Below are 14,717 nucleotides of genomic sequence, written 5' to 3' on the forward strand. Positions count from 1 at the left end.
AGCTGGCATCCTCCACTGTAGGTTCCCAAGAACTCTGTTCTATTTGATAGTCCAAGAAGAAACGGTAAAACTTACCGCACACGGAAAGAGCTGCAAGGGTGGGAAGCATGGGTATGGGTGTCTTTGTGAAAGGAGCTCTACTGTTATTGCCTTTGCTCAGACTATTTCAGAGAAAGTTATCCTTTAAAAATGTGCAGGACAACTCCCACTGCAAAAAGCGCAAACCTCACATGATTTAATATTTATTGCATACTCTAAATTCAGTTTCCTAACGTAGCCTGAATATACGTATAATAACTAAGCAACTTCTACACTGAAAATTTCTGATAAACATTAACTGAATGGGACTCAACAGCAGCAAACAGCCTGTTGTGCACGCTTGTGGGTAAAAATAATGCTGTTCAATGTTCCTGAAGTCCTCTTTTCTTGTTATCTGATATGCTCATCTTAAAGCTTTTTAGTTCCCTCAGCTTGGATGAAAAAGTTTACCAACTCAAGTCCTTAATGCTGAGTTATTTAGCTCAAACTCTGTATTTGAGCTACTTCTGTAGAGTTCAGAAACATTATTCCTAGACTTTAGAAACACTATGTTAAATGGATTTAAAAAAAAAAGAGGCAAATTCTACTGAGCCTAGATTTTATTTCTGCTTCCTTGATTTTAAATTCTCTCGTCTTTAAAAAAGTATTTTTGTAGCGTTTTCTGCATAGAGTTACCACTTACACCACCAAAGTCTTGATAACATTACACTGAGCTTTTTCTAGAGTATCTAACAAAGCAGTTCCTGACCCAGAAGTTGGAATCTTAAATCCTATCTCATTTTTCAAATGTATTCGAACGTTAAGAAGCATAGTGAAATTATCAGGTAGTCCGAAAATTTGTAGGGGCACACAGGATCACATAGAAAAGATTACCTGAATATATCCAAATGAAGGAAATTTTATAACATTGCATCCGTTTTTCGAGGCTATAAATGAATATGGCTGTATCTACATCGACATATATAGGTCTCCTTTGCGTGAGTCATGGGTTTGTGTTTGATGTTAATACAGAGCTACAGCAAAGCAAAACAAAAAGGGAAACGTGTTTCATGACAAAAACAAGCTCTTTGATGTTAATGTAGGAAATTATTAAACAAAAGGAAAACCTGGCTTGTCAGTACAGACCTAATTATATGTAAACATATGATTCACTGCTTTATACATCTGCCATATCGCCAGGCCCCCCAAACAATGTCACATCTGAATGCCTCTGTAAAGACTTCTGTGTATTAATTTCATCTGGTGAAACCAACACTTCCTCTGGGAGCACTGACTGAAGCTGTCGGCACTCGGCTATCTGTCTGTCTTCCCTTCTCTCGTCCCCATGGGACGTAGATCTGCTGTTCCTTCTCTGCCCCCTGCTCCCCAGTCCTGATGCTATCAGGCAACAAAAATAATAAACCTCCAGGACCTTATCTTGGCTCGGATGTGAAACAACTTCCTACCGTTGTATTTCTTTGTGTATTGAGAGTAAAGCCTGGATATTCTGCAAATGGACAACTAATGGGGTTTTCTAGTTTCCCCTCTTTCCTGCCAGGCAGAGCCAAGAGAAAGCTTAGCACGCAATGGCAGCCACTGAAAGAGGAAAAAAAGAAAAACTGTCAATAGAGTCATTTAAAGACCTGTGACAACAACAGCTGAGTTTATCAAATCTGCAGGATAACACTTAACCTTTCGATTCCAGTCTATTTTAACACACGTACAGCTTGGTATTAATAGCTAGGAGTTACAAAAAATGTGTCACTACTCAAAGCAAAATTTCTCTCCCAACTTTACTGCCTAAATATTACTTCTGAAAGCAAAAACAAAACTTTAAAATACTGAACTGAAGCTTTATTGGCCTTTAGCCCCACGCTGGCTCACCTCCATAAGCCAGAATTACACTTACTGCTCTTGCTTCACCTCGCATTCAGTAGCTTAGGTTCACGATTATCCAATGTGTCTTGCTAAGTTTTAAGGTCAAATTCAGGAAATTCTGATTTTTCCCAACATTCACATACCTGTATTATAGAACCAGTTCTCACTAGTATTGGATCAGGACAGTTGTTTCATACCCATAACTCCTAAGTTTTTTACATTTACAGTTTCAAGAAAGCACGAGTTTACAGCTTATTTCTAAGATCCAGAGGGCAATAAAACATTATACCAACCCCACCAGGCACGTGGCACAGAGATGGCCCCATCCCCCTGTCCCCCTCCTCCTAGAGCCAGCACATGTGCTTTTAGTTTGAAGATGTCCACTGCCCTGAAACTGGCCCACAACAAGGAGCATATGGTTGCTTAAGACACAAGATTAGATTTAGCTTTTATTCAAAACAGTAAGATATTATGCCTGACATCTATAAGAAAGGTGCCAATTCTAATCTGACCCGTAAAAAGGTTACCTGACTCCTGCAGTTTTAATATCACATCATAGTCTCATTTTTAATAGGCCCATACAATAACCACACACCTGGGAAAACCATACAGATCCCTGCTTTCAGGTCCTGCCCCCATTTGCTTTTAACTTTAAAAGAAAAAATAGCTTTTTTTTTTTTTTTTTTTGTAAAATCTAACTTGACTTCCTAAGGGGGCTGCCAGCCAGCCTAGCCCCAGAGTGACAAGAGACGGGTTACAGCACCCATCTCAGACACGTGCCAGGCTGGTTATACGGTGACGGGGCACTTCCATGAGGGGCTCTGGGAATCCCACTCACACCCAGAATAAGGTGAAGCAATATCAGGCTGCTGTGACCTTCAGGTGCAGGACCTTCAGCAGTGGAGACTGAAGCAACTAAACTGAGAAGAAACCATAGGAATAGGCATAGTCAAGTAAGTAGGGGCAGTAAATGAGTGATAGCATACTCTTGCACACAGTGAGATTTCCCAGGGTGATAAAGGTGCAGCTGACCGCAGAATTTTATAATGGGTCTCCTGCATTTTCTTCATCACAGAAGCTACAATGTCTGTTTGCCCCCCAGCATTTGAAAAATCCAAACTAGAGCCAACCAAGCATTTCATTATCAGGCATAATACTGCAGATGGACACTGTGAGGATACTGTAGGGTGACAGGATGGTTCTTCTGGCATAAAACTTAAGCCAAATGGTCTTCTCCACTTCTTCCCTACACATTGGCATGTGCACACATCACTTCATAACTTTACCCAATCCGATCTCAGTTTGACCTTAATCAAAATCTCATCTCTGTTCCTAGTCTTGGTACACCCTCTCTCATCTTGTTCTGGGTGCCTGATGCAGTCCCCCAATTAGTTTCAAGACCACTACCCTTTCCTCCTTCAAATCCCTCCTCAAAACCCACACAGTGTTCACTAAAACACAGACAGCTGATAATGGCTAATAAAGACCAATTCAGTGTAACTAACATTCACATTACGAGAAAATATTCGCTACAGTAAGAAAAACTAAGGCAAAAAAAGTTCAGAACCACATTGATAACAGCATACACCAATTTTACAAGGATGTTTTTAAACATATAATTCATTACTGATAAACTTTCAGCATGGCGGCCATAATTTGAAAATAACGTGACCCTTAATCAGCGCTAGGGCAGGAACTGGTTCTTTGCCAAGTCTGCTAAAATGCACTACCTCTTATAGCATTGGCTAGTAATAGTACACAGAAGAGTCATCTCAGCAGAAAGCTGGTGGCAGCCACGGTGCGATCAGTAAACATGCGGCCATCACCACCTTCTGTCCAGCTGAAGGTACCAGTGTCCGCAGACAAGTCACTTTGGTCCTACCCAAACAACAACAAGAATCTCCAAGTGAAATGTAACCAAATGAAAATGTTACAGCACGCGACAGACTTCTAACAACTCTATTCGTTTTGTTCTCAAGGTCCTGTACAAGGTAAAGCGGGCTGGAAACACTTTCTGAGAAGAAAGCTACAGTTCACCTTTACATTAATTCTCGCACACTGAGCTTGCTGTAACCAAAGGTTTTGTACCACCTTAAGAGACATCTCTGCAGCCCCAAAAACCAGCACCCAACCACCACTCCCAAGTGAGGTCATTGGCTTCAATCTCCTAGACACTTACGGGATAGGTGAACAGCATGTGTGTTCTGTAGAAAATGTCACAGTAATTATACTGGTTTCATCAAATGACCTTGCAGCATCTTCGACCATTTTGTTATTTGTTTATAACACCGTTCAGGTAAAGGCCAGCCATCACCTATCAATTCAAATAGCACCTCATAGTTCTGAATCCAAAACGTTCTCTCACACGCAGATTAGAGGCATAGCCTAGCATCTAACTTCTCCTCAACATCAAGAAGCGATTTTTGCAGTTACAAGCTGGTAAAGTAGCATAAAATAAGAGTTACACTCAAAGTTTATGGGCGGGTTAAACAAAAGAAGGAAAAAGTACCATCCAGGCCTCTTTCAAAGCAAACAAATTACCAGCACATTAAAAATAGCCCTGTCGAATGAAGTCTGACTGAATGTCATTAAAACTAGATATTGGGAAAAAACCTAGAAGCACTGGCTGATGTAATGGGAATGACAATTTTCATTAGGACCGCAGAAACCACATCTTACCAAGACAGTAATAAATTAAAATTAATGGGAAAGAGACACAGGAAGTTCAGAACAAAGACCCAGAGCCTCAGCAGACCACGTCACGTTAGCACTAACAGTTGTCTGAGATCAACCAAGGTGCGTTATTTTTCACTGAACAGTTCAAAGGTTAAGAACTGGATGGGAAGACTGTTCGCAAGACGGATCTAAAGCCCATCCCCATTTCTATAGGGGCTGGCCGAGATACACTCACAGGAGATCACAGCAGTATTTTACCATATGGGACTTTTCAAAGAAAATCTCCAAACAAAATTTCTGTTTTCTTAGTTAATCCAAACTGATTTGGTTGTAAGACTTGAAGAAAACTACTATTAAAAAAAAAGTTATGTACTTAACCCCTTCTTGATATTGAACGGCGAGGACTTACTTTACCGCACTACAGAATAAATCTGCCAAGCATCCCGTCTGACACAAAGCCAATCTGCTTGGATAGCACGTGGCGTGCAACACCTGATACCTGTTCAGCTTTACACTGAGCTAGAGTTATAATTCCATTTTATAGCAAAGATGATATTATTTCAAAGACACCGTGGCTTTCCTCTAAGTTTATGAATGTGAAGGAACTTGAGAATGGTCGTTCCAAAGCTCTCATGAGGGAGAAAACTCTTTTTGCAAAGCCAAACTTAAACTCTGCTGCTGGCCATTGCTCCTTCTGTTAACAATTTACCGGCACGCTACCTCACTGCCTCTGTCAAACCAATCCCAGGAAATTTTGTAAACAGCTGCTCAGTTTAATCATCAATTCAGTGTTGCTTCTCCACACTGTAAGACCCCATTAGATATGTAGCAACTCAATATCTTTTTTAAGCGTTTTGTGAATAATCCAATTCCAGTTACAGCAGTGATCTTTTGCAATCTATTGTAAATTCAAATGGAAATAGTATTCACTAATTCCTTTTACATATTAACTGTGTTACAACCGCAGCATTCAATCCACAGGTTTCAGTCCTCCAACAGCCGAAACAAACCCACCCTACCAAGCCTGCTCTCCCGCAGCTTTGCCCCGCAGCTCGGCAGTTGCGGCTGCTTATAAAGGTGCCAATCTCTGCCCTTCCCTTTGGGTGAAGGCCCTATGTTCAACCTGCCCACGCTCACGCTTACCATTGCTTTGTAGCTCAGGTATATTAGGTACCTAACATACAAAATTTTTGTTTGTCCTTAAGGGCAGGGGGAATACTATATAATATTAAAAGTTTATTGGTTCCATATTGAACAAAAAAAATAACCTCAAAAACTTATAATTTCAGGAGAATTCTCACAAAAGCAGAAGACCGAGCACTAGCAAAAACCAGAAGAACATTACAGGACTAGACAGGCAGAATCAAATAAAGGGCAAGAAAGAGTTATTTCACTGATCTGGAATATAACAGTATAGTCACCCAGTGAGGTAACAAAGACCCACAACAGTTACCTACAAAAGTTTTGGATTGAAACCTTTAAATTATATTAAAAGATACAAAAATGAGATTTATTTATTTTTGCCTCACATATTTTGCCTGGTTCAAAAAAGCTGCTAGGAAAGCAAAGAGAGCATTGGCTTATCCATACAAACACAAAATTACACATTGCGAAAGATAAACAAAAATCTTCATAGAAACACAATGTAAGTGTTTTTCAAAGGGCCTACATTCAGAGATGATACCGTAGCTTACCAAACTCAAATTATCCCATCGTCAGTAAATATTTTTAACGTTATTCATGAAATCCTACTAAAATTCCACAATGTGCTTAAAAAAAATTAAGGAAACGTCTACTATAATTCAGGCTACGATTAGTTAACAATAGCAGCTGCTTTTTAACTAGCTCTACAAGCTGCCTTTCTTCCATCAGTATTGTAACTGGCACATCTGCAGGCAGGAAATCCTCAGCACCACCAAGTTTCCCAGCCTATTATCTGAGACACCTGGTGTGGGTGTGTTGATACAGAGCAAAACAATGAATCATATCGACTGCACATCAGTTAACCAGCTTTAACTGTTAATGTGTTTAATCCTTCAGGGTAGAGTGCCAATTTGAACACTTAAAAAAAAAAGTCAACACAAAAAACCCCAAACCCTCAAACTATTCATTTTGCAGTTTCTAAATACAGATTGTAAATCAAATCTATGACAAAAATTATAATACATGTAGTTCCTCTGTATCAAAATAGTGAGTGAAATCACATTACAACTGAGTTGCAATAGTATATCATGCAACCTTATACCATTATAATTAACAGTAAACCAAGATTTTTTTTTATTATTATTTCAATTTAATAGCTCTTTTTTTCTATCTCTGACAGAAGTAAACAAATCGACTTGACATTTCACAGGAACGACTCCACCTCAGTAATACTTTCACCAGGAAGCTTGAGAAAAATCAAATACCACATTTAGAAATCCATTTTTTGGAAACATTTTCATATCACCTCGTGAATATTATTCTACAGTTTTCAGGATCGTTACATCTCCAGATAGTATGACCTTTTTTGCTCTTGACAAGCACTAGTGTCTTTGATTGGTTCTGGTGAGCATAACTCATTATTATAGGCTGTTTCCACAATTTGTAGAAGCCCACCACACTTACAGTAGAATAGTAAACACAGTAAGCAAAAGAAAACGTTTGTCACAACACAGAACATTGGGCTATTAGGAAGAGACAAAGCTGATTTAACCAGCGGAAAGGAACAAGAGGACACCGGGCAAAATACGAAATGCTGTAAATGATCTGTTCCTGTTTCTTTTAATGGATCTATTCTACGACCACAAGTATTTAACTTTAGCTATTACCAACAAATGAAAGAGTAGCGCTTCCCCACTACTCTGAAACAGTAATCTCAGATAAAAAGAATAGCATAAAAATGAAGTAGTTAAAGAAATTGCTAAAGCTGCCAGTGAAGCTGGTCATTCCTCTGCATCAAACCAGATTTCTTGGGCAGTAATCTTAAGACTGTTGTTCACCAGGTGTCATCTACTTGCCAAATATTACTACTACTTTTAGCCATCCATTATTTATCTAGAATTCCAGATATTCACAAAGCTTTACAAGCACAGAAGACAGGAGGTCTCCTATTCTGGTGGGCTCGTAGTCCATCTGAACAAATATAGCAACTGAGGGCCAAGTTCTAGCAGCAGCAAACGAGCAACTTGAGGAGGCAATGCAGAAAGGGTACTTTCATTCCTGTGAGCTGCAGCCTTGTACCATACATCATTTAGTGTGTTAATTCCTATAAGAAGTAACGTTTGACTCAAAGGAGGCAAAAACCAGAATTAATTCCCATTTCTGGTGATTATGCTCATAGCCGTTTTTCACAAAATTCTTTTAAACTGATTTACTCTGACTTAGGCATCGTATGTCAGCTCCAAGGGGTATGAGATACGAGAAAGATCCTAAACAGATTTTCGAAAAGCTCTGAAGTTCCAAGGTTCCCTGCAACAAGCTCGGATTTTTAGGGACAATTACTTCCCTTTTTCTAAATCAGATGATGGCTGCAGTAACAAACTTCAGCAGCATAATTTAGAAAAATTCCTAGAAGAAATGCTGCCTGTTGAATAGGATAAATAGGAACTTGCAGTGAACGGCTTCATGCATAAGTCAGGAGGGTGGACTTAGAGAAGATGACCTGCACGACAGGTGTTGCTGGAATTCATGCTCTCAGTAAACTTCAAATTCATTTTAAGTAAACTTGAAAATTCATGCTTCCTCTAGTAAACGTGAGGAAGACTAAGTGGTCTCCCATTTCTTGCAGCTCACGCAAAAGTCGTTACCACACATTTCTTCCATTCACTGCAACTTTCATGTGTTTTTAGACTGTAAGTGAACAAGTCAGGCATGCAAGAAATGAATAAAAAAAAATAAATTTATCAGTGTTTGGGTCACTAAATATTTAATGTAAAAAAAAAAAAGGGTGTTTGGCCCCATACAACATGATAAGGGGACTTCATTTTCAGAATGGAAAGCACTGAAAATAAATGTTAAGATAATCAGGTTTACCTACTGCCCACATCACTGTGTTAAAGGAATCTGTTTCTTCCGTGCCCAGGTCAGTATTTTTCCAGGTGACTTGCAATCTGTTGCTCTCCAATTTTTCAACTTTGGTTGGGAAACATTTCTTTAAGAACTTCGTGCCATAAGATTCCATGTGCTCAGTTACTAAAGATGCCATTTGCTGTTGAGTAGGGGGAGAAAATATTGTTTATTCTTAGAGATCTGACCTTTTTAACGTAAAGCCCTCCTTCAGCCTTCTTCATGAAAATCCAGAAAATACACTGTGCATTTCAAACATTCTTTGTCACTTAGTTACTATGCATTCTCAACACATGATAATTTATTAAGCCACTATGACCTGCAACTCCATTCCAAGGGGCATCTACATCTGAATATTCAAATTATTTTTAAAAATGTAAAATAGTATACAAATTAAACAGTTGCTTTTAAATCATTTGCTGCTTATACAAAAATAGCATCTAGAGCTATTCCATTTAACGTTACCATAATTACCATTTTCTGGCAGCTTGATGAGAATTAAATACTTTCATAAAGCTAAGGAAAAAAAATATTTCCCTTTGCCATGACACCTGCCACTTCTCTGCAAGAACTATGAATCACTAAGGTTTCCTGGAAAGTTCTACTACAAAAAGGAAATAATACTTTTGTCTTAAGAGCCTGTTTGAAAAAATGCCACACCAGAGTCGAGTAGTAAAGTGTCACATTGACAGGTTTATCTAAAGATGTCATTGCTCTTGACTGCAGTAATTCTGGTTGCACTTTGTCAAAGAACATGTTTATTACTTCAAGGGTATTATCACAAAACCACTCACATAGAACAACTACATGCAAGCTCTCGGCTTACAAAAATTTATTTTCCAAGTTGATATTAACTAATACGAAGGCAACAGCAGGGATATATCTCTTTAGAAACATGACAGCTCGCTAGCCAGTCTCCATCAGACCCAATGTGGCTACAGGCTTAACACAGTTTTTATTTCTCTATTAATACTTTCTTAACTTTGAAGTGTCCATTGTGCTCTTCCTGCCTACAAAGGCTCATGTTCTTGGAGAAAGCCCTACTGAAGCGTTTTATGGAGTGCCACACACAGCCTCTTTACACTACTCCCTGCTTGCTCAGATCTCATGCTGTTACAGGTGTGGAGTTCTTCAGCAATGACTGCAAATCCCGAGACACATTCTTATACGATGTTTTGCAAACTCTGGTACACATACCACGAGTTTTAAGGAAGCCACTTCAAAGTGGCTGGCATGCAACCAGGAGCTGCCACTACCTGCAGCAGTACTTGTCACTGCTGCTTCTAACAGCAACGCTCCCTCCTCAAAAACTGTGCTGTTACTTGTGAAAGTACTTTTCCTACACAGTATACGTGCAAAGAAGCTCTTAAAAACAAGCCCATAGTTCTATCACTCTTTCACCAACTTTGGCCTGTAAGTATTTTGCACTATTGCAATTAATCATTAAAAAAAAAATCCTAATTCATGACACCAGGAATAATTAAGTTAATGTGCATTCATTCCCATTCGGAGAACACTATTTTCAAGTGATTAACACGACACAGTCTTAATTCTTAAGACTGACATTTTACAAAGTTATTTGCCTGAGAAAAAAAATTGTTGGAAACTTGAAAGAAAAAGTTCACTGGACATGTGAGTGACACCCCAAAACTCTCTCACTGTTTTAAAAACACTACAGAAATTTTTCCTTCAAAGTAGTGATAGCATCAAAATCTTGCAGGGACAGAAGATTCACAATCACCCTTAACGTGCCCTCCCTACAGCTCTAGTGACCAAAAGGACTACCAGGCTACCAAAGAGATCATCTCACCAGTAGAACAGAGGCGACAAACTCACATCATGTAACACCTTCACTGGATCCCGTAACTTGTCTTTAACCTAAACCTGCTATACTACCTTCTAGCGCTTCTTTAAGCAGTTATACTTCTGACACGGATCCTATATAAGACCTTTTCTTGTTGTTGTTGTCTTGTTTTGTTGTCATTTCTAATTGCTTTTAACCTCTTCATACAGGAATGGGTTTCTGGCCAAAACTGTTTTCTGTTTTGTCAGCACAGTCACGACCACTTACACTTCTAATTGAAAGTCTTTGCTTTTAATTTTCTCCACCTTAGGATTGATAGCTCCACTGAAATCACTATATAATGGGTTTTTTTACCTAGTTATAACCGTCACTGTTTCGAAAGTGGTAAGGTCAAGATTTCTGATTCCTACAAACCTTCAGCTTAGTGATGTATTTATATTCATCATAATGAACTCCACATTGAATTGTTCCATATTAAGTCAAATCATTTATTTTAAAAAGAATTATTCCTAACTCCTAGAAATTCAGGACTATTTTAAAGGGATTGTCTAATGTTTTTAGCAGTGGCATAAATCCCTGCCCTGCTTCCTAACCTTCTCAATCTTGTTTTCAATTAAGCAGGAGTTAAAAAAAAAGATTTACTTTTCTGAGTACGGTATCAAGAGCTAGTATTTATTTAGTTTCTCTTCAGAAAGCACATACTAGCAAGTGTTTGGAGAAGCCAAAACCACTTTTTCTGTAGGAGACAAAAATAATAAAATACACTTTTAAATACATTTGATATATAAGGAGACATAAGATACACTGTACTCACCTGATCAAACCCGCGAAGCGGGATACTTCTCATCATGACTGTACTGTCCAACCCAAGGCCTGTTAGAAAACCAGCACACTCAAGTGAAACATCTGGTGAAGCATCAGTTAAGGAAATATAAACAATAATTCCATATAAATGCAATATAAAAGGGTGGTACACAAGTGAGCTTTTTACCTAGAGTTATCAAGTTCTCCTCGCACAGACAACATCTTTATTTTGCTTTTGTTGCTTAGAATAAAACTCCAAAGCCTGAGAATATTTTCCTCATAGATAACATTGTTTTTAAGATCCTGAGAATTTATCCTCAGCTGACCTTAATTCCCATGATGCTACTGCACAGAAAACTATTACTATTCTATTAGCAACTCAACTGCAGGGCACGAGCAAAGGAATTCTGAAAACAGCTTTCATAGGAAAGATAGCAATGCTGCTTATAATCACAAATCATCACGGCTTTTTCAAAGGATACAGCTGGCTCCAACAACCAACCTGTTACATAAAAAGAAACAAAGAATAAAGCAATCAAATGAGCTTGTGCTTATTTCTGCACAACCAAAAAATTATCTTCTGAAGTATGCGTAGTTACAAAATTACAGGTTTGAGGAGTTGATTTGATGTTGTTAGATGGGAAGAAAGAGTGTGGCTTGTGAGCTCCAACAAAGACAACTCTACTACATGTAGGCTTATTTTATTAACAGGATAAAAAAAAAAAACGAACAGGCTTATAAGACATAAGGAATTGTTTTTATAGTGTAAAGAGACATTTAAGCACATACTCTGAAAGACAAAGTGAAGAAAGCCATTAAAAACTCAAGAGGAACTATCAAGGTTAAGAGGCATCACAAATATTTCAATTGTGTTCTGTGGTGTACCTCTGTGGAACTGCCAGGTTTTTCCCTCGGTGCCTGTTCCTACTGATGCCTCATCTTTACAGGGCTTCTCAGCACCGCTGCCTCCGAGGCAGTAGGCAACATATAAACAGACATGCAGTGGTCTTGTCAGAACTCAAGTATACCTCAAAATTTCCAGAGGTATCTTAATTACTAAGATTTTATTAATTGCTGAATTTCATTTTGATTTATAACCATCTGCTTTTTAATCACCTTATTTTACCAAATGCCAAATATTTGCCCTTCCTGTCTTCAAGTTTGTGTATGCGGCGATAGAAGAGCCGTGTAATCAGTTTACCCAGACTACTATTTACAAAATACATGCATTTTAGATCTTAAATAAAAGTCCAGCTCCTGTCTCTCCCCATATTTCACATCCTTTCAACCAAGAATATCACTAAAGTTGTCCATCAACACTTTTAATTGATGAGTTGCATCAGCTCTCCGGCACAGCGGTTCCCAGGCCTGTCCCCAGGTGCCCTACGCACTGCAGCAGCCCCTCTCTCTTCTCCCCACATCCCCAGTTCCCCACGCCTGCTGGGCACACAAGAGGCAGAGCCTCACTCACTCTTCCAGAGAGAAAAATGGGTCCAACCAGTCAGTCCCTGCCGCTCGCTGCTGCACAGGCTGCACCCACATCCCTCTGCTGCTCAGGTGTTACAGAGACTTGTGAAAACCTCACAGTTTGGAAATACATTCCACATAGTATTTACACTTACAACAAAGTCTTTTGTTAAGTTTTTGAATTAGGGTAAAAAATGCATCATTAGGGATGAAAATTTCTCTTTACTATGAGGACAGTGGAGAATGTTAGGCTCTTTCTGACTGTGATTTTCATCTCTGGAAATAGATGCTGTATAAAAGACTTTCATGCCCATGCTTTATGAAGAACTTTTCATCAAAAAAACCCAGCAACACGAAACCACAACACTAGGAACCCACCTGAATATTTGTAACTTATATTGAGCATTTTTTTCTAAAGCTGGTCTCTCTCATACTGACATATTAAAAAGTTTAAATAACTTTGGATTTTTGGGTGTGGAAGAAGCAGTTTGCTAATTGTATTTTGGAAAGCTAGAAGTTTTAGAAATTCACTTGAATTTAGAAATTTACTTTAAAACTCAAAATACAAACTCACATAATCACAGAGTTTTAATAGGTTATTTAAAGTTAGGAGGATAAGCAAGGAAGCATACGCATTATAAGCCTAAGTCACAGAACTGTATCATATTCTTTTACCCATATCCAACCTTGTTTGACTGTTTTGAGGAAGACAAGTTTTAGCAACACAAATGGCAATGCCAGCAGACCGAACAGTTGCACGGAAAGACCCTTCCCCTCAGCCGCTGTGCTTCCATTAATTCAAAAAACTCTAAGCAACGAAACAAAACTATTTTGACAAAACATGCTCCAAACAGGTGAAAATTCAAAGTAGTCAGATCACAGAAAGGAACACATCTGAAATATCAGCCTGTGGCCTACACACCCCACACTTTGCTCAATTCCTGGCTGAAGTGGCACACACTGTTATGGTGCTTCACAAAGTAAACATAAACCCTCAAATCCATGGAGAAACACACTGAAGGCTAACACAAAGTGGTGCAGGCATTGCAGTCTCCATATAAAGAGGTATCATTCATCAATTTTTAATTAAAATTTACAAAGCAATGATCCTCCCTCCACCCTGTTACCAGGAAAACTACTGGCATACACACTTACAAAGACAGAAATGTGTTTAATAGAAGGACATCAAGAACCTTAGAAAATATTTTATATGTGAACACGTATGGCAACTAAACCCAAATGTTAGAGACATGATGGAGCTCCGCAGACAGCAAATTTGGCTTCTCTTTTTGGCCCTGTCACTGACTAGCCACATACACCTAGGAAAGTTATTCTTCCCCAATACTGCGAGAGAAACAAGTCCAATACTTGGAAAGCTCTTCATACACAGCCTGTCCTCTACGAAGAGAGCAGACCAAAAATAATAGATGAAACTCTGGCTTGTGGCCTATGCCTTACCCTGCACCATCTCCTAGTTCTAACAGAGATGCTTTAAAACTTCTGAAAAGTGTAGAATGGGGGCTGCTGCTCCATAAGCCCCAGAGACTGCAGAGCCAGTACAACACGTGTTTTCTCACAAAAGACCCTAGATAACATCTATCTATCCTATAATAAAAACATATAACTTCTGAAGGTGTACAAAGAACAGGCTGAGCTAGAGAGATTAAAATCTGCTAGTCTGGGATTCATGTTTGGCAAACAATTTAACACAGTGGGAAATAAATTTTTCCAGCATTAGGGCATCTGATTCATCTGTGAATGGATGATCACCCCCTCTTTCAGCACATAGCTCCTGGGAAGCGCTGCAAAACGCCACACACTGCCCATAAAGAAGTATCACTGGAGATTCACAGTGAATAGAACGAGAATATCTCTAATTTAGGCATATGTTTGCTCTTCTTTTTCATTAGAGCAAAAATCAATGCCAGCTGGCACTCGTTCATAGCATCAGCAGCACATTATTCACAATTTCTTCTACAAACTAGAGGGCTCCTGGCCATTGTCAGTGTCTAATAGAAAAGTT

General features: G+C 38.9%; 1 protein-coding gene across 2 annotated transcripts in view; it reads right to left on the bottom strand.

Moving 5' to 3' along the window:
• Window positions 1-14,717, bottom strand: part of TXNRD2 (thioredoxin reductase 2) — a 36,749-nt gene that overhangs the window by 14,786 nt on the left and 7,246 nt on the right. For both annotated transcript variants that reach the window (XM_063350856.1, XM_063350855.1), the window contains exons 9-11: window positions 11,710-11,729; window positions 11,238-11,329; window positions 8,587-8,761 (exon numbers count right to left, since the gene is read on the bottom strand). In XM_063350856.1, the coding sequence (XP_063206926.1) occupies window positions 8,587-8,761; window positions 11,238-11,329; window positions 11,710-11,729 (287 nt within the window). The remainder of the gene's footprint in view (window positions 1-8,586; window positions 8,762-11,237; window positions 11,330-11,709; window positions 11,730-14,717) is intronic.

This window comes from Chroicocephalus ridibundus, chromosome 13 (genome assembly GCF_963924245.1).
Source record: "Chroicocephalus ridibundus chromosome 13, bChrRid1.1, whole genome shotgun sequence".
In the NCBI taxonomy this organism is placed as follows: domain Eukaryota; kingdom Metazoa; phylum Chordata; class Aves; order Charadriiformes; family Laridae; genus Chroicocephalus; species Chroicocephalus ridibundus.